The sequence below is a fragment of the Carassius gibelio genome, chromosome B12 (genome assembly GCF_023724105.1).
Source record: "Carassius gibelio isolate Cgi1373 ecotype wild population from Czech Republic chromosome B12, carGib1.2-hapl.c, whole genome shotgun sequence".
Classification (NCBI taxonomy): domain Eukaryota; kingdom Metazoa; phylum Chordata; class Actinopteri; order Cypriniformes; family Cyprinidae; genus Carassius; species Carassius gibelio.
The window spans coordinates 9,179,304-9,200,510 of NC_068407.1; the positions used below are offsets into that span (position 1 = coordinate 9,179,304).

General features: G+C 36.7%; 1 protein-coding gene across 5 annotated transcripts in view; it reads right to left on the minus strand.

The window, feature by feature from the left end:
• cacna1g (calcium channel, voltage-dependent, T type, alpha 1G subunit) overlaps window positions 1–21,207 on the minus strand; it is a 117,235-nt gene that overhangs the window by 77,666 nt on the left and 18,362 nt on the right. For all 5 annotated transcript variants that reach the window (XM_052571063.1, XM_052571061.1, XM_052571065.1 and 2 more), the window contains exons 4-8: window positions 15,253–15,412; window positions 13,504–13,795; window positions 12,079–12,171; window positions 9,665–10,478; window positions 8,307–8,689 (exon numbers count right to left, since the gene is read on the minus strand). In XM_052571063.1, coding sequence (XP_052427023.1) covers window positions 8,307–8,689; window positions 9,665–10,478; window positions 12,079–12,171; window positions 13,504–13,795; window positions 15,253–15,412 — 1,742 coding nt within the window. The remainder of the gene's footprint in view (window positions 1–8,306; window positions 8,690–9,664; window positions 10,479–12,078; window positions 12,172–13,503; window positions 13,796–15,252; window positions 15,413–21,207) is intronic.

The window sequence follows — 21,207 nt, forward strand, 5'->3', positions numbered from 1 at the left end:
TGGAGGAGGAGTTCAATGCGGAAACAGAAAGCCAATGAGCCAGGGGGATGCCAAGGACCTGGGGGGCCAGGGTGGAGCCGAGGGCTCTGGTGACCCAGGTGGAGACGGAGATCCATAGATTTGCAGTAGTGCCAGAGCGACTGAGGACCAAGGTGGAGCTGGCAGGAGGAAAGAGCAGGAAGGAGGAGTCCGGGCTCCAGAGGCTGGAGGCAGAGGTGAGGAAGACTCTGACCACGGCAACGCTGGAGGATGGCAGTACGACGAGGGCGATCAGAGGGGCTGCCAGGTGACAGCGGTGGAGGAGGCAGGAACAGGTGGAGGGCGGGCATTTTGGAGGAGCGACCACTGAAGGGCACATTCTAGGAGCAGGAACTGGAGGACACATTCTCCAGCTCCACTCCTTGCTTACACCATCTGTGGCTCTCTCCCTTGCTGTGGGACGTAGTCGCTGGCTCTCACAACCTGGTCTGATGGGTTGGGCTTTGGCTCTCCGTCATCGGTGGGCTAAGGCTTAAGCTCTGTACTGTAGGTGGTGGAAGATGGTGGGCTGGGCTCTGGGTCGGGAGTAGCACTGGCGATCAGTCCCTGGGAACAGGTGGGGAACGGAGATCCATTTCTCACCAGTGTCCACTCCACAAAGGTGGCAAAATTTGCTTGGGGACCATCCTCAGACAACGGCACTCTGTACGCGGTGTTCACATTGTCCAGGTAGATGGTGAGGCGTGCCATGACGCAGAACAGTCTAGTGTGTGCCCCGATCGAATTCTCCCCCTGCTCCAGCAGGAAGAGGAGGTATTCCAGGCAAAGGAGGGGATCCATACAGCACAACGGAAAGAAAAAGGACTAAGGAAAAAATACTGAAAACAAATGAAGGGGAGACAAATGGAATTTAAAGTGTATACAGGTCAGGTGTTCTGTCACACTACTGTGGCGGAAGGAACAAGGAGCCGAGAAAAATCAAAAGAGACTTTATTAATCCAACAAAGGCGTAAATCCAACATGGAGAACAGGAGGAAGACACACATATATAACTTGTAAACCCAACCACACTGAACTAAAAGGACATGGCTAATAAAGGCAGAATGATTGGGACAACACAGGTGCTAGGAATTAAGCAATTAACATGGGACATGGAACATATGGAGGGAAAACACAACCTAATGAGTCAAGGGGCATGACAGCAGCCAAATATGTTTTTGTTGTTGTTGTTGTTTGTTTGTTTGTTGTTTTGAATATGAAGGTCAAATAAAACTGGTCTTATTTTACCTTGCCTTTATTTTTTTATTTGGGACATCACATCTGTTGCAGGGTAGTAATGAAATAATTTTGCATGCTCTTGTACACACACACACACACACACACACACACAAAACACATTTTATAAGATAAATTAACTTAAAAAGCAACACAGCACAATATATTACATATCCAATATATTATATACTTGTTTTACTAGATAGCATTTTAATTTGTCTTTTTTGACTAAGTATAAATAAATAAAAAATATTATTAAATATAAAATTAATATAAAATAACTCCTTAAAACAAGTGTAATGAATAATTAAAACAGTATATACTACTATATACTATATATATATATATATATATATATATATATATATATATATATATATATATATATATATATATATATATATATATATATATACTATTATATATACTTATATAACTTTTTCAGAGGTTGTCTAAATTCATGTACCTGTATAGATCCCCAAAATAGACTACAGAACTACAGTAAAGTGTTACTCTTCTTGGCCTGCATGATTATTTGATAAACCATCTCAGTTGAGAAGTTACATAAAAAAATAAAAATAAAATAAAGAGCTAAAAACGTATGAATCTGCTCAACTCCAATGGGCCCAGGACATATTTTGTTCCCATTTAATTAAACAGAACAAAGACTCATATGCACTTTCATGGCCTCATATTTCCTAATAGCTTGCGGTGCAGACTGTGCTAGATAAACTAACGTGGGGATTAACTTTTCGACATCACAAACACCAAGTTTCTCATTGTGCTTCTCTTTCATCAGAGCGCATTGTCTCGAATGACTGCAGACTGAACTTAAACTCACATACAGGTGAACTACAAAGAAAGAACCGCAGATTCCCTGGTGTAATTGATGTTGATGATAGTTTGGTATGCAGAGAGAGAGAGTTTCTTTCTTTCTTTTTTTTTATGAGGCATGGGTGAATTGAAGGAGAGACATATGGACCGGTTCATATTTCGCTTCAGTTTTTTCGATTGTAAAAATGAGACTGGGCAAGAGACCCAGCACGCATAACACATTCTTGAAACATCACGGCTAGCTGGGTTTAATGAACAGAGTCTTAAACGCCTGAAAACAAAACACAACATCCCCAAGCACGCAACTATTTTCCTATGAAAACTAACAGTGATTTTAAGAGACGTTTAGACAGGTCGCTGAACTTCAGAGTTTTAAATAATGACAAAAACTAGGTAATTCTTTTACCGAGATGATTGTTTCCGCAAAGTAATGAGGAAAAAACACAATTACATCTTGTGCATGAAATGAAAAATAACATCTATATTAGCTAATAGAATTAAATGTAATCTAATCAGATTGAGAAGTGGTCCATGGAGCACGATGATGAAGTGTGGGGCTATTTGCGGCTGTCGAGGTGTCTCACAGTGGTGGGGAAGAAAGCCAGCAGGGTTTTTTTTTTTTTTTTTTTTTTCACGGTTTTTGGATCGGAGCAGCCCAGGTTTGGGCACTGTCTACCCAGCAGGAGCTTGCACTTGGCCTCTTCACAGGGTGAGGCCCTTCGCTTCAAATCAGGACCACTTGTGGGAAGAGTACACCACACACAAATCTATGCAGGAGTGATTTTTCTCGGAACGGCAAGGCTGAAGACTAATGGTGAACTCTGCAAGCATGCTTTGAAAAAGTTTTTACATCACGAATCATTTCCAGTTAGAGGTTTATATGCCTGGAACATGTAAAAAAAAAAAAAAAAAAAAAAAAAAAAAAACTCTATATTAATGCAAGCCTGCTATGGGTTATTTTACTTAAAGTGGTCACAAATACTACGCAATGTCCTGGCATCCAGACAGGGTTCTGAACTTCAGACACTTCTTCAGATGAACTGCTTTTAAAGGGCTATATCTCACCAGCTGCGCTCTGCTATCAGCTGCTGCTCATTCCAGCACATAGCAAACCCAAGATCAGAGTCCTTTTATCTAATTATACACTCCTATAAACAAATAACTGTTCCATGAGTGTATATATACAGTGCAGTCCACGCTGAAAATCTGACATTTAAAATGTAAATTACAGGGATAGTTCACTCAAAAATGAAAATTTTAAATTTATCATTTTATCATTTACTCACACCCATGTCGTATGAGTTGCCTGTATGAGTTCCTTTCTTGAAGAGTGTAGGTAATTAAACAATTGATGGTCCCCTTTGTATCTCATGGGATTTTTTCCCTACTATGGAAGTCAGTGGGAAGAAACAATTGTCTGGTTGTTCAAAATATCTTCTTTTGTGTTCAACGTAAGAAAGAAACGTATACAAGTATAGAACGATATGATGGTGAGTAAATGACGTTGAAATTTTCATTTTGGGGTGAACTATTCCTTTAAATCTGGAAAAAAAAACTGTGCACATAAGGTCAGAATGTATTTGTAATAATAATTATAATAATAATAAAAACAATCAAAGCATAATGTGTTGTAATACAACAATAAAATATAATTATTCAATATAAATATTTACTAATTATTCAAATAAAAAATAAATTAGGGAAAAAGACAAAGTTTGGTACTGTGTATTTTCTGTTTATACATCTATTTATGTATGTATTTATTTACACTCCAAATGAAAATCGTGAAAAAAAAAAAGCAAAAAAAAGTACTTTTTATTTTTATTAATTTTGTTATTTAACTTGTCGGATCAACTTGAAACACAGATTCTCACAGAGTGATTGTGGGATTTGCACTTTGAGGAGTTGAGGAGTGAGAAGACTATTTAAGAAGTTAAGTTTTCTTCGAAGAAAAAGTTCCCTTGGCAAAGAAGATGGCTGTGCTGGCCACTTCCCAAGTATGAGATATGTGTTCCCTCATTACCAACAATGACGAGTACAAGTCTTACATCCAGCAAAAACGAAATTGTTCGAAATAATTGAAACCCATGATGAGCAGTTGAAATTGTTTCATTGAAGCATAAACTAGCTGGTCTCATTTCCTCTCATTATGTAACCTCATTACAGCTCAAATGGCTTGTAGACAAGCTAAAAGGTTCACCACATAACAGTCTGAATAGCCTAAAACGATTCACTTAATAAGAAGTTCTCGTCTAAAGTAAACAAATGCTTGAGGTGAATGTGCAGTGGACAAAAACATTGACACATTAAAGAGCCCATTACGTATTGCCTGTTGGAAGTTGGAGCTCCAAGGGCTTATAATTCTTTACATTTCTTTCCTCACGCAAATTAGCAATATAACACAAAATTATGTTTTATTGATCATTTTCATATTTGGGTAAACCCATGCAGTCAAACACCCACATAATGTACCCTCTTATTAGAGGATATAGAAGCTCATTGCTGTTTTTGCAATCAGGCCTGACTGTCATTACAAAGATTGCGTGAAGTCCCAGGGCAAATGCTGAAGCAAAGCAAGCAACCCTCTGTACTCATTAACTTTCATAGCCACAACAACAATAACCATTATGTCCCAATAGTTCATTAGGAAGAGAATGGAAGCAAAAAAGGGGCAGAGTGGGAGGAAGAGGTTGAATGACACTGAAATTCTCAGCAGTGATTCATATTTGAATTTTGTGGAATTGATGCTGAGTTTCTTATTGAAGGCTAAGCACAGGTTAGAGATATAAGATGTGTCCATCTGAGCAGTAACATCCTCCTCTGAGGAACTAGAGACTGCTGCAACCTGCACTGCACGTCCGCAGGGAAGTATGTGAAGCTTAAAGGACTTCATAGCTTCAAGATTAAGAGTTTAAAAAAGTTCACCTACAAGTATGTGTCAACAAGATACTTGAGCTGGAAAACAGGGTATAGATAAACATGGTACATGACGCATAGCTTCTCTTGCGCCACAACATGGGCTTGAGCAGTTTTAAACGTTTGATTATGAAAGACCATTAAGTGATTTGAAAGCACTTCAAAATGTGTCAACACAGAGGCAAACAAACTCAGGTTCAGCCCTCATGTCTGTTTTTCTGAAATTCTAAAATTGCAAACTGCAAACAAATATATCATCTTTACTCAGATACACCTTTTTACCTAAATGCCAAAATTATAATAATATTTCATAATATTACAGATTTCACTGTATTTGTAATCAAATAAATGCAACCTTGGTGATCATAAAATATTTTCTTAACAATTTTTCTTTTTTTTTTTTTGTATTGTACTAGTAGTAGTGTCCACAAGCATTAGTTTTATGGTTGAAATTTTTTAAATAAAATTCCAAAAGGTAGCTATGGAGGCAAATATCCCTTTCTGGCTAAAAGAGCTGACATGTGATAAATTGCCCGATATGGATGGGAAACAGCAACACAGCCAAGAAATAAAAGAAACAGAATGAGCTGAGAAACTTTTGAACAACTTGGGCTGAAGGTAGAACGTGATAACCGATGGAAAAGAGGGATGGAGATGTGCCTGTGGATTTATATTTAACCTCTAAAATAAAAAGCACACGTTTCAGCACTGTAAATAGCAGCCATGTGGTCAGGTTTTGTATGGTTTTCATGCGTAAGATCAAACGGTCAACGTGTCTCCTCTCCAAGAAACACAGAGCAGGGTCTGGAAGGAGGCCGCACAGAACACTGCTCAGATTAGCGTAGCTCAACTTCTTCTGCCTGTTTTTCTCAGTCATTCACACATTCCCCTTTGGCTCCACTTGATCTGAACATCATCCAGCAATGTGTGATCTTTCCATCTGTGCCGCACAATGGAATACCAAAAGTGGACAACACAACATCAAATAATGTTTTGAACCCTACTAGCAACATTTCAAGCTCAGGAACGATAAACAAAGCTGGAATTGTTGCAGTGGAGAGCTGCTTCTTCATTCCACAGTGGGTTTAAAAAGTGAAGCAGGATGTCAGTGATTGGGAAAGAAAAGCTCAGACAAGTATAAAAGACAAAGGGCAATAGAAGCTTCAGGAATGTGAAACAGGAACAGATGCAATTAGCCAGATTGGAAGTTTCATGAGGATCAAAAAACCCAAGTGACCTTGTGCATCCAAATTCTTGCTCTATCTCAGTCTCCAATTCTCCAGATGGATCGCTCCATAAAGACAACGTTCCCTGCCAGAATTCCCCAGGAGTTTACAGGGAATGAGACGAGAGGAGAGACAAAAGAAGTCATGCATGTATGATGTGTATAGTCCTTTTGTTATGGGTCCACCATGCTTATACCATCAAATAAACATTACCATTCAAAAGTTTGGGGTCATTAAGATTTGTTTAGAAAATGATGCATTGAGTGACAGTAAAGCCATTTATAATGTTAATAAAAAAAGAGAGAAAGAGAGAGAGAGATTGTACATAGATGCTGTTCTTGTAAGAGTACTGAAAAAACATATCATATTAAGCAGCACAACTGTTTTCATCATCAAATATTAGAATAATTTCTGAAAAATCATATAACAGACTGGAGAAATGGTTTCTGCCTTCACAATAACGTGTAAAACATTACAATAAAATTGGTTGTTTTAAATTGTAATAATATATATGTATTATAATATTATGAAATATTATAACAATTTAAAGCAACCATTTTTATCGTAATGTTTTATCCGTTCCTGTGATGGCAGAAGCCTTTACAGGAAGATTTAAAAAAATATTTAAAAAACCTTAAAAACTTAAAATCCCCAAACTTTCTGTAAACTACTATCCTGGCTGGACCCAGTGAATTAAAGTGTTGACTCTGCGCCTAATGAAACGCTTTCACTTTTTGGCTGCTCAAGTTCAAACGTCTTAGATTGCCCGCATATTCGCTCCTGGTTGCCAGCAGACGTTTCCATATACTTCATATTTTTTGAATAACTCTCAAATTACCAGAATAAATCATTCTAATCTGAGTGAGTGATGACGAATGTTGTTTTCTTGTCTGAGAATCAACCTTTTTTCTGAGAAGAATACAAATCTCTAACTCTCACTTTGAGGAATTCATCATCCTTCAAAGTTGCAATGTCTCATAAAATACTGATAATTTGCCTAGATGTTCATGTCAAAGCCTTGAGTTACGACTTCAATCACAAGCAGGGGGGGCCTTTGCAGGCGGGCATGAACTGTGGTGTGTGCCCTCCAAAGGATCTAGAAGACTGTGAAGCATGCGAGCACACTGTGTAAACAGAGTGCAATGAATTTCAGATGTGTGCCAATTGACGTCCCAGTTCATCTAAGCCCACACACTCATGCTCATTCTCTAGTACGTCATATGACCAAACAATGATAAAAAAGAAAAGTATGGTGCCTATGTAAAGTCAGGCCCTGGATGATATATTATATATATATATACACAATTAGGGCCATATATCCATAAATAATTTTAGGGTTGGTAAGATTTTGTAAGTCACTTATGCTCAGCATGGCTGCTTTTATTTTATCAAAACAATAGAAAAATAAAAGTAAAAAAAGTAATATTATGAAATAGTACAATTTAAAAAAAAGTCTATTTAAATGTAATTTGAATTGTAATTTTTTTCCTGTGATGGCTTAGCTGAAATTTTAGCAGTCATTACTCCAGTCTTCAGTGTAACATGATCCTTCAGAAATTATTTTAATATTCTAATTTTGTGCGCAAGAACATTTATTATTATCAGTGTTGAAAACAGTTTAACACTGCTTAATATTTTTGTGAAAACCTAGATTCTTCTAGAAAGTTAAAAAGAACAGCATTTTTTACAACATAAATCATCTTTAACATTTAAAATGTATTTACTGTTACTTCCAATCAATTAAATTCATCCTTGATGGATAAAAGCACAAGAATAAATAAAAAAATTTAGTTGGATATGTCACAAATGTGAGATTTACAGGCACAAGTACAAGTAAATACATAATTGTGATATATAAAGTTGAGAAATTGTTGCAATTTTGAGACATAAAATTCGCAATTACTAGAACTAATTGTAAGGTATAAAGGCACATTGTGAGATCTAAAGGAAATAAAATCAGAGATGTAGTAAAAATTACATGTTTTTTACTATGAGACAAAAACATAATTGTATCTTATAAATTAGGGGGTTTGCAGATTTGAAATCAGTGAGAACAGCACAGAGATGTGCACTAACCTGCTCATGGTACTCGATGCCCATGCTGAGTGTGTTAATGAGAATGGCAATCATTATTCCTCGTCCAAAGTACTTGCTGTCCACAATTTTACGGAAAGTGTCGCACACCAGCCTCCAGAAATGGACCACCTTTGCTGCCCGAGCTCCTAATGCAAACTTCTTTTTCTTCCTGTTGGAATCTCTGCTGTCCCGATAATGGGCATCCTGTGTGAACTCATATACACCTTCACTGTCAGAGTCTGCCGTCTCATTCCCATCCACTCCCTCAGAGTCGTTAGCCATGGATTTGGCGCAATACGGACACGTCTCAGGGTCAAAGGTCAAAGCGGTGTCTAAGTTTGTGCCACTGCAGTTTATGAGTGCATCCTTACAGATGATCTTGCCTGAAATGTACAAGAAAAAGCGCATGATGCATGGACAAGTATTTTTTTTTTAGATCTATCTATCTATCTATCTATCTATCTATCTATCTATCTATCTATCTATCTATCTATCTAATCCTTTAATAACAACATTTTTATTTGCAATAATAGCTGGAAATTGCATAACTGTACATAAATGAAGTGTTTGTATGAGTGTTTGAAAGTTTTCTTAAATTTCAATTATTTAGATTTAGATTGTCTGTGCCGGACAATGGAATATCAAAACTACACAACAAAGGAAAAAAAAATAAATAAATAAATAATAATAATAATAATAATAATAATAATAATAATAATTATATATATATATATATATATATATATATATATATATATATATATATATATATATATATATATATATATATATATATATATATATATATATATATATATATATATAAAAGTGTTAATATCCAGAGAATATAATAAACATATCCATTTGTTATAAATAACCTTTTATTTTTTATTTATTTTTTTAAATCTAATCATTTTACTTAAATAGTTTATAAATTTAAATTATCGAATAGACATTTCAGGGTAAAATTTCCAGCAAAAGCAACTATACATAGTGTAACCAAGATGATATGAACAAAATATAACATACAAAAATATAGAATAGGGCTGTCAAATCGATTAATCACAATTAATCGCATCCAAAATAAGACATAGACTTATATATAAATATATTTCTTAAATATATACATGTATGTGTGTGTACTTATATATACACACACGGTATGCACATATATGTTATGTAAACCCAAACTTTTATTTTGGATCCGATTAATTGCAGATAATCGATTTGATAGCCCTAATATGTAATTACTCTTGTTAATCTTGTTAATACCGCACAGTCATACTCTAAACTCGTGTTTCATGAATCGAGTTATTGAATTTCACGAATTCCTGAATTTCAGTTTAAAATCTATTTACCAGGAGGAACTTGTGTCTCCACCAGGCACTGTGAGGTGTTGATGGGAGTAGGTGGGATGTTGAGGTTGGTAAGGACACTAGGAGTGCAACTGCCACCTCCTGGTTCCAGGATTCTCTGTCTGAGCTGCTCTAAGGCCAGAGATGACTGCAACGTGGGGTAGTTCTTATGAACTGGAGCTGCAAATGGTACCGAGTTCCTCTTATATGCCAGGAGAAATGTGGGAGAAGGTGAGGGGCCACAGTGCAGCGGCTCAAGGTGGCCCACGGTCTGATAAACACTATGCACAGATTCTGCACCGCTGGAGCCCAGAGACCCACAAAAGGGGTCCTGATGAGGGACAACGACAGGTAGCATGAGATGCCCAGAGTTGTTGACATTTCCACTCTGGGCACCATTGTCCACTTCTCTGCCCCCATCAGTTCGGACACTCCCGTTGCCCAGATGGTAGTGATGGTGTTGGTGGTGCTGATGGTGCATGACGTGACGGATGGATGCCTGGCGCTGCATCTTACGCCGTCTTTTCGTCGGCGGTGGTTCCAGTGGCGGAGAAGCGCAGATCCGCAGGCCGGCCCGACGCCCGGCAACTCGGATGAGGTGGCAAATTTGCCTGGTGCCTTTGCGGATGATGTGGACTAGGTACTTGAGAAGCTCATCGTAGCAGCTTCCTGGCTCAGAGAAGCTATTCAGCGTGCTGGCGTTGGACCTGAAGCGCACTCTCTGCTCCTTCATAAGCTGGCTCTCTCGTTGCTTGGTCTCAGAGAACTGTGTCGCTATGACAACTAGACAAAGGTTGATCATGAAGAATGAGCCCACCTGAAAAACAGTGGAAGAGACCATGAACAGAGAGCGCTTCACTGTTCATTAATAACATTGTTACTGTAAAAACAAGAAAAGATGGCATGATAAAAATAGCAAGCATAAAATAAATGGTTATTTTCTCTACTAGTAGGATTTGAAATGAACAGACTGGAAGCTTAGAACAACCCTGAATTTAAAGGTACAGTTCTCCCAAAAAAAGAACATTCTGTCATTATTCATTCATCATCACATCATTCCAAACCTGTATGACTTACTTTCTTCTGTGCAACACAAAATAAAACATTTTGAGAAATGTTTTCGTGTTTTTTGTACATACAATAATAGTCAAAAAGTTTTTAATTACCAATATTCTTCCAAATATATATATTTTGTGTTCCACAGAAGAAAGTCAAAAAGATTTAGAAAGACATGACATTGTATAAATTAAGTCAAATTTAGTCAAATTTATTTGCATAGTGCTTTTAACAATACACCAAAGCAGCTTTACAGAAAGTCATTATGTTTTTAATATGTGACGCTGTTAATATGCGACAAAACCATAAGGGTCATAGGGGTCTTTATTTATTTTTTTTTTTTTTTAATTGAGATTTATACATCATCTGAAAGCTGAATAAATAAGATTTCCATTGATATATGGTTTGTTGGGATACTATAATATTTGGCTGAGATTATTACATAACTATTGGAAAATCAAAATATTGAGAAAATCGCCTTCAAATTTGTCCAAAAGAAAGTGTTCAGCAATGCATATTACTAATCAAACATTAAGCTTTGGTATATTTACAGTAGAAAATGCACTAAATATCTTCATGGAACATGATCTTTACTGAATATCCTAATATTATTGTCATAAAAGAAAAATCGATTTTGATCCATACAATGTATTTTTGGTTAATGCTACAAATAAACCCATGCTACTTATGACTGCTTTTGTGGTCCAGGGTCACATATTTTTACATCTTAATGATTTATTTGGCAGATTAGAGCTGGGTGTAATAATATACAGTACATTTAGCAAAAATATAAGCAATCAAGCCAAACTTTAAATATACATACTTGTACAGTATATATACGACTTTATATAAAGAACTGAACGCCAAAATAATTATATTGATTAAATAAAAGTTGGAATTTCCAATAAAGTATATATCACTTCACTGTATATACTGTATGCATATGGATAAAGCTGGATATATACTCAATATTATATATAAATCTATGCGACAATAAAGTTTAGATTTGTAAACTATGACAGAATATCATGACAGAAATTAGATTTTTGTCTGATCTATCCATTTTTAACACCCCTAAATGGAACCCCTAAAAAAGGTTTAAACCATTTTCACATCCAATCCATTTCCTAGGCTAAACAAAACATGATTAATTGCATTTTATGGACATTGCAACTACAACGGTTTAAAAACATTTATTTTTTTATTTTTTCAAATATGATTCTCTTTTCTTTGTCTTTTGATCTGTCTAAGCCTGTCTGACACAGAATTACATCAGAGCCTGTATGTCTGTTCGGTGACAGTTCAGGTAATGCTCTCCTAAATGAGTCCAGGTCTGCCCAGCTCAGCCCAGAGCCACTCACTATTATCAGGAGGATGAAGTAGATGAAATTGTAAAAGGAGTGAGCATCCATAACAAAGTACATGATGTCCACCCAGCCCTCCAGAGTAATAACCTACAGGAAAGAACAAAAGGAGAGGGATTCAGTGAAGTTTATGTCTCATAAGAGACTGTTTAAATAAGGCATTATTTTTTTTATATAAAATTATTTTAGGAAACTTCTAGGTGCATTGTAGATATATCACAAGCATGAAAAAAAAACTGGTACTAATTTCAATAGAGTGACAGACATGCAAACTAAAAGCATAAGTAATCTCTGATTACATGCTTCTGAGATCAGTTTTTGGTTCTGTACTCAAGCATGCATGATGAGGTAGACAGTACAGATATTGAGTGCTCAGGGGGGACACCCTACCCATCATGCACTTGTCATTCCCTTTGATTAATCTGTCACAGATTAGGGAGAAACAGGGAAAGGCAAAACCGGATAGAAAAAGGCCTTTGCTTGCTATTTACAGGGCAATTGGGTGTGCTAGCTGGATGAAGGGCTGTCAGACAGCTAATTCATTTTTAGATACTAAAAATTAAGCAGAAAACCACAGAATTGGCCGCTTGCTAAAGGAAGATTAAGTCATCAGGCTACTGCACCGTTCAGTCACTTAAATATTTCATTAGAAATGTTTTTTGTTGTGTTGTATACATATGAAAAGTGAGATTTTAATTCAACTTGAAATTAAAATCAGTGGGCACATGCAGAAGAATTAGACCCTTATCACATTTTTTATTTTGTATTTTTTATAAAAGAACACAAAATACAAATTAATAGAGCCTGCTAATGCCTGCAATTGCCTCCATGCCAGATTCTAAAAAAGCTAATCCAAAATCCCAGAACAGATGAGCTTTGTTATTTAAACACAATGTCAAGGGTTTATGATATCGTTGAACAGTCAGGGAAATTGCATTTAGCACATTTGAGTTCAAGATAGTAAATTAAGTATTCGTTTGGATCAACTTCAATCAATCAGTAAATGAAAAGTCCCAATTGGGTCAAAGTGCCTCGGATTTTGGTGGTTGTGTAAAACCATATCTTTACAGTCTTTACTTTCAAATTAACCAATAAATAATTACATACATTTAAAATGCTACAAGTGAATTTAGGCATCACAATATTTCAAAGTACATTGTGTAAAACAGCATTACTTTTAAGATTAGTGTTATTACATTATTATATTTTTTAAAGATTAAGCATTAGATGATGTATGTGGTAAAAATAGGAAAAAAATGAGCTTGCACAATCACATATCCAACAGCAACTAACACTATTTTTTATGGCAACAATATATTGTGCATTCATACTAAACTGTCATATTAAGGCATTGTAAATGTCTTTAAAGGCCTTGGTATAAGTCTTCACAGCATAAGCAATAAAAGAAGACATGCAACAGACCTGAAAGATGGCAATCCAGGCATAACCAATGTTGTCAAAGTTTATGGCCCCCTTGAAGGGATTGGCCTCTCCGGCAGAGCAGTTGGTGTAATACTTGTTCCAGTTGACGCAGGTGGTATTGCCTGTGCTATTGTAAGCTGCCATGTCCAGCTGGCACTGCTGGCCCTCCTCGCGGAGCGTGGGGATGGAGCTGCACAGGCGCATGCCATTCTCCCGTGGTTGAGAACAGATAAACGGGTTTTCATCATCATTTTCTGTGTGGTAGTAGTTGTGCAGGTCTAGACTGGTAGGCCTGTACAAAGGATAAAATAAGAATTACTTCCTAAAATGATAGTTTATCACACAAAAAAAAAAAAAAAAAAAAAAAAAAATCAGAAATCAAAAATGGCACAAAAAATGTCTAAAGTAACTGGATCACTGAGTCTGTGAAGTGAACTTGTGAATTAATCACTCAGACCGGTTACGTGAACAAAGGTCAACAAGTTACTAGAAAGATTTGTTCATAAAAAATAAAAAAAATCACTATGTTCCTCATACAAGGCATGTGTATGCTTTAGAAGACTTGGAATAAGTCATATGCACCCATTTTATGGTTATTTTATATTTATATTTTTCTCTTATTTGGCCACTTTACAGACTCTTTTGCTGTCAATGAAGTGAAGAGTAACCAGGATATACATATATTTTAATTCACCTGTTGTGTGCCATGAAAGAATGAATATGTACAGTATGCAATGCACAAACACACAGTTCAGACAATTCACGCAAATGGGTGTAAATCAACTGTGCATTGAGCAATAACTCCTAGGGTGTTGGGCAAACACTTATTTGAGCAGCAGTCAGGCTGCAGCGAGATCAGCAGTAACTATCTCCAGAAGAAATGCGATTGAGCAAGGCCTAGCTTTAATGGTGTTTGTCTCTGACATTGGATAATTGGGCCGTCTGTCAACACAAATTCACCTCAGAGAGAAAGTGCCATGGCGAATTAGCTGCACAAGTACCTTCAATTACCCATTGGGACAAATCCTAACCTTCCAAAGAACCCTGCCCCTTGAAATATTTATTTCTTAAGAGCAATTTAACAGTTTAAGACCGTCTTAATGTTACATAATCACCGCTGCAAGCCAATCTCTGTGAGGCAGTGGATTCCTTCAACATGCTGTGTTAGCCAGGCCATGAATCCATGGGGTTTAATTCATGCTCTCAGAGCAATGATAGCTGGGGGGTTTACAGTGCTAGATAGTAAACAAAAATAATTGATTCATGGTTGAAAATTAATGGAAGCAGAAAGAAGAGAAATGGAAACTTATCATTCATTTTTTTAAGGTCCATCAAACATAAGATAGTGTCTGCTATAGATTTACACATTTGTGGACATTTGGTGCACATTTATACATCCATATCAATTTGAACATTATTTGCTCAAAAAAGGGGTAAGGAGTTGTGCTGCAGTAACAGAGGAGAACTTATTAATACTCAAAGTAAACATATAAAATTAGTAAAACACTTTTATTCTAATCATTTTAAAATATATTATAATTTTACATATATAAAATGTGTTCAAACACAATAATTACTATATCGTTTTCTGTTTACTGCTTTCAATCCTCTCCTCATTTTTGATCTCGTATTCACATTTAGCCTTTCATCATGTGCTCACATTATAAACCTTTTAATTTTAAGACTCCTGAGGTCCCTCGTAAATCAATATCATGCTTGTGATATTACATCCCATGCCATCACACTCACAGGGAGAAGTTTTCCGGGAGGAAGCAGCGATTGCGGAGAAGCCCCGCCCACAACTGGACCCCTACAATCCCAAAGATGAAGAAAACAAAGAAGCAAAGTAGCAGCACATTGCCCAGCATGGGAAGAGTGTCCAGCAGAAGCGTTACCAGGATCCTCATACCTGCAACATAATGAAAGAACAACTGTAGTATCATTTCATCCCTCACACGCTCAAAAATACACTGTTGTAATAATAAAAAGATATGGCCACAAGCATATTGCTCTCGTAAAACATATGAAATTATAGTGCTATAATGCCCTAAACAAACTGTTGCTCTCTTTCACATTTATAGAGGCTCATTGTCGACCCACAGTACAAATGTTTATACGCGCCAGTATAAATCCCTGCTGATATTCAGTTTTTCAGACTCTGCTGCTGCCCTGGCTATTCCAATATATCTGCCCTGTGTCAAATCACAATGCCAGCTGACTGGAGCATAAATGATGAAAATCATTTCCTGCTCAGGGTTTGGCGGGTAATTGGTGGAGCAGGGTAATCCAGCCGGTGCTCCCTGGCAGCCTGAAGTCTGTGGGTGATAACTGTGGCTGGCTGTAATTTCCACATTTGGAGGAAGAGTGAGTGGCGATAAGCAGTGAGGCATTAACAGGAATGAATGACAATGGAGTTTCCGTGTCATCACATAAAATGCCTCTGTGCTGTGTGGGTTTACAGAGCTTAGTATTGTGCAGATGCTGCATTTCTTTAAAGCCACCATCTTCGAGACGGGTTTTAGCCCCTTAAATTCACTCTTCTCTAATGAGACGCCCTGATGGAAACATGGCCTCAAAATATTTTTTTTTATGTCTGGGAATTTAGGAAATTCTGCATCATTTTGTGAGTGTTTATCAGCCTGTATTTATTTACTTGTAATTAGTAAATAGTGAGTGCAGAACGACAATCGAGGTCACTGAAATTCAGAGTGTTTCTTCCCATTACGTTGCTTTTCTCGTGGATAATCCACTGCTCTGAGATTTCTGCACAGAAAATCACTTCCTAACTTCGGTCATTAGTGACTCCAAATGACTGTGGAGTTCACCCTTGCACAGCAATTCGGCTAAGCTTGCCAAGTCAGGGCTTAACAAGCACTGAATCGGTGACAGTGGCACAGATTTGTGTCCCTTACAAACTGAAAGGTAATTCCCCACAGGGAGCAAGGTGTATTTCCTGGAGGAAATCACCTTCTGGAATTTGAGAATTGCAATTTACGATAATGGACTGTCTAAGCAGGAGGCTGAGCTAACTTTAGTCAATGTTCTTTGTTAATGTCTCTTGTCAACTTATTTTATGATTTAGATTTCCCAAAATATGTATAAAACTCTAGTAATTGTTTATTTATTTTGTAAAAATATATTATAGTATAGACTACACAAAATGTGTAATGTTAGATTTAACTGTCACATGGAATTTACTTCTTTGCTGATAGGCTGAACCTCATGAACAATAATGGCAGATTTGAAATTGCGTACCAGCAGAGCAACTGTTATTTAAATAAACTGGAATTCACACAGGTACCCAGTCATTACAGATATTTTTGAAAACTTTATTTATGTCTAGAAACAACATTTAAAAATAAGGATATATATATATATATATATATATATATATATATATATATATATATATATATATATATATATATATATATATATATATATATATATATATTATCAACATAACAAACAAAAATAAATAAATTATGAAGTTGACAAATAAAATGGTTCAGTTGTTTTTTTAAGTTTGAAAAAGCTACATTTAAGTTGCAAATTTTTGTAAAGCATTTACAAATGTAAAAACTTAAGTTTAATTTAATATTGCAATTAAAAAGTTGCATTAAAAGCACAATTTAAATGCTACATTTAAACAACAACAATTACAACAATTATTGAAAGCCTACAGTATATTTGAAAAAGTTGATGAATTAAATGGATAGTGCACCAGAAATGAAAACTTAGAAAGATATTTTAAAGAATGCTGGTAACCAAAACATGATATAGACATAAAATTCAATGGAAGTCAATGGGAACCAAAACTATTTGATTACAAACAAAATGTCTAATTCCATGTTCCACAGAATAAATTTTACTTAAGAAGTAATAATTTAAATGTAAATTATATTACTGGTATATTAATTTATCTCCGCAAATGAAAACATAAAAATGTCATACTTCCTCTTTATATGATTACTTAATTATCTAAATTACTTTTCGACACCTACCATAGATGTCAGCCCTGAATACCGCAGCTAGGAATAATGGAATAGGACTCCGGTTCTATTTTGTGGGTTTCTGGAACCCGGGGCCATGATTAAGAGGGATGGCCGGGAGCATTCGTATTGTGCCACTAGAGGTGAAATTCTTGAACCGGCACAAAATGGACGAAAGCGAAAGCATTTGCCAGGAATGTTTTCACTAATCAAGAACGAAAGTCGGAGGTTCGAAGACGATCAGATACCATCGTAGTTCAGACCGTAAATGATGCCGACCCTGACAGACAAATGAAATTAGCAAATATTCCAGAAAACAATTTGTTATTTACCCGTCTCCTTATCTGCCCAAGCTAAGTCAGTCTATAGCTATTCACTAATGCAAAGATCTGACTCTCTGCAGGTGGCTCAAATCATTTATAAACCCCTCCTGAAAAGATTATTTAGGAGAGCGTATTCCCCAAGGGCAGACTGTAAATATCCTGCCATAGCTATTATTTTCTGTTGAAAAGAGAGTCTCCCAGGCCACACAATGTGCTCGGGCCCTGTGTTATGAAGAAGACCCCTGGGATCCCCTGCCCTTTGGAGTCCTCCACATGCACCAAACAAGCTCAATAACAAAGCACAGGGGAGAAAGAGATCATAACCATGTTATCTATCTATTTCTCATAAGCTTCCACAGATAATAAAAGAGCAGCTTCTCTGTAGGTTTAATTAAAACAGCTTGAGGGGACATTAGAACCACATAAACACAGGAGTCTATTCCAGTGTTGTACTGCTGTAGCAGTCTTAACACAAGGGCGTTGATACTTGGCAGATTACTTAACAAGAGAGATGAGAAGCTTAATCTTCTCAATATTAATTCAATAAGGTTGTAAAAGGACAACACTCAACCCACTGATTTCATTTCTGCATCACTCAATAGCTCATTAAAGAGTGCTAGAGAAATAAATGCCCTGATGTTATAAAGTTCAAAACAATTTTCTGTCATGAAACTCTAGATGGCACAGGCCAATAAGTCTAACCCAATCTGATATTATTGCATATTCATCAACATGGCACGACTGATTGGTTTCTTTGTGCATCAGCAGCCAATAAGCTTGCTGCTCTATATTCAAATACTTGGCTAGTGTTGGCTGCAGCGCACTTCAGAAACCCTCCACCTCCCCCTGTATAGATATGCTACAGGGTAATTTCATATATGTCATACAGTGGTGGCAAAAAATTATTAGAACACTAGTATTTTCACCAGCCAAAAATAGTTTTAAGTCAGTTATTTCTATATTTTGCTGTAGTGTGTCAGTAGGAAATATCAGTTTACATTTTCAAACATTAATTTTATCATTAATTGTAATAATCCAGTGAGATTGTTGTTTGCACAAGGAGTTTGACAACAGGCTCCACACAGAGATGAGATCCTATCTCATAATCATCCAGTCCGTCTGGAATGACATGAAGGAACAGAACAAACTGAGACAGACTAAATTCAGAAGAACTGTGGCAATGTCTCCAAGATGAAGATTGGTAGAGAAACACTTGAAGGGTGACCATACATTTACTTTTTGTAAAATTAAATTAAATTAAATTAAATTAAATTAAATTAAATAAGAAAATTAAAGCCTTCCACCTGATCCAAGACTTGTAGACTACACTTACACAATTAGAACATTCCATTTTAATGTCTGCTTTGTTGCAATTCTTAAAAAGTCAAAGAAAAGTTATCAGTTTCTATCTTCCTATGTCTGTATCCCTTTCTCTCCAATAGTGCCCTCTTACCTCTCACCAATCTACGTGTCCACCACTCCAATTACTGCTGGCCTTCTGAAAATGATGACCGCAACATCACCGCTGGCGGACACTCGACATGATGTTGTTGCTAGGCCCAAATAATAATAGAATACACAAGTGGGCAGCCAGGCGGATTTCCAATTAACCTCCAGCCGCCCTCGAGTGTGGAATCACGATGAATTCTAATCCAGAAGATGAAGTGTAAAAGAGCTCCAAACTTTCTGACAGACTAATCCACCCTCTGGGGGAGTGAAATGGCATGAATAGTGGTCTTTCTACATATTACAAACCTTTTAAGAGATCGCTTTTTACACCTGCACACCAAATACAAGGCAGAGTGAGCCAGCTGTACACCACAGCAGCGTTGAGTATTTTGATTTGTGAGGGAACATGTTTGTCATCTACTGACAGTTCTGCCCCGTCTCTTCATCAATCAAGCCATGGGTGTGGAGAACAAGAGAGTGTGATGTTGATTAAGACAGCTCCTCAAAGATAGGAAGAACAGAACAACAGAGGGCAGAGAAGTATAAAGGACATAGAAGAAGGTGATGTGAAACACAGAGTGAAACTGTCATGTCTCTGGAAAGTACAAGCTCAACCATAGGCCTTTAACACAAATTTAACACGGATGAATACAAGACTTTGAGGGATAGATTTACAGTCTTTACAATGCCAAATGCTGTATAAAGATACTAGATCATATAATTTTTGGCAACATGAAACTTTCAAAACTGTTTTATGGAATTTTTGTCTATAGTTGTTTTTTTGGTTTTGTTTTTTGTTTTTTACATAAAAAAATATCAATTCTTAAAAGTACACTATAGTCTAATTACATTTTCAAAATAAATAAATAAAATCTAATAAAATACACAATTTTTTTAAACTTTCAAAAAAACTTTTAGACCCTAGTTGCAGAATTTGCCTTATAGAGCGGGAAAGACCACTGATACCAATGTTTCTAATGCTTTACTGTCAAAAGAGTTTTAAAATGTTTATGACATGCTGCTTTAGTTTCCAGCTTGACAGTTTAATGATTGATGATTTGAGTTTAACTCCTATTATGTTCTTCTCTCTCCCTCTCTTTTATTTTGATTAGTGCTGAAAAAAAAAGTGAAAACTGACAAATATGATCAACAGACATCTCTGTCACCCATTTTCCCAGCGATGGTCCGAAGCAAGCGACCCACAGATAAAATAATTCACAAATTAATAATGATAATTTGTTACATTTATATAGCGCTTTTCTGAGTACCCAAAGTGCTTTACATAGAAGGGAGGGGGACTCCACCACCATCGGTCTGCAGCATCCACCTGGATGATGCAAAGGCAGCCATAATACGCCAAAACATCCACCATACAGCAGCTTAATGGTGGAGAGGAGACAGAGTGATGTAGCCAATCAGTAGATATAGGGATGGGTAGGAGGCCATGATGGTCAGAGGCCAATAGGTGAATTTGGCCAGTATGCCAGTTACACCTTTCACTTTTTTTGAAGGACATCTTGGAATATTTAATGACCACAGAGAGTCTGGACCTCGGTTAAATATGTGTTTTCCCAGGATTTCTCCCATCCAGGTACTGACCAGACTCAACCCTGCTTAGCTTTAGTAGGCAACAAGCCTTGGGCTACAGGGTGATATGGCTGCTTTTATAATGCAAACATTAGGCCTTTAATTATTCTGGGTGGGTCCTGAATAATGAATTAGACTGTCTGCTACCACTTCACCCCCTGTCTCAGATTGGCACAGGTATTAATTAGTAATTAATCATGACAGAAATGGATGCACTCTTGCTTCTAACTTAACTAGAAGGAAGACACCTGTATGCCATTTGTGACCCCCGAGGCCTACAGTGAATAACACGGCCTGCTCCTCTGATGAAGAAGAGGGGCAGTTTGTCTGTTGGACTGATAGACATACTGAAC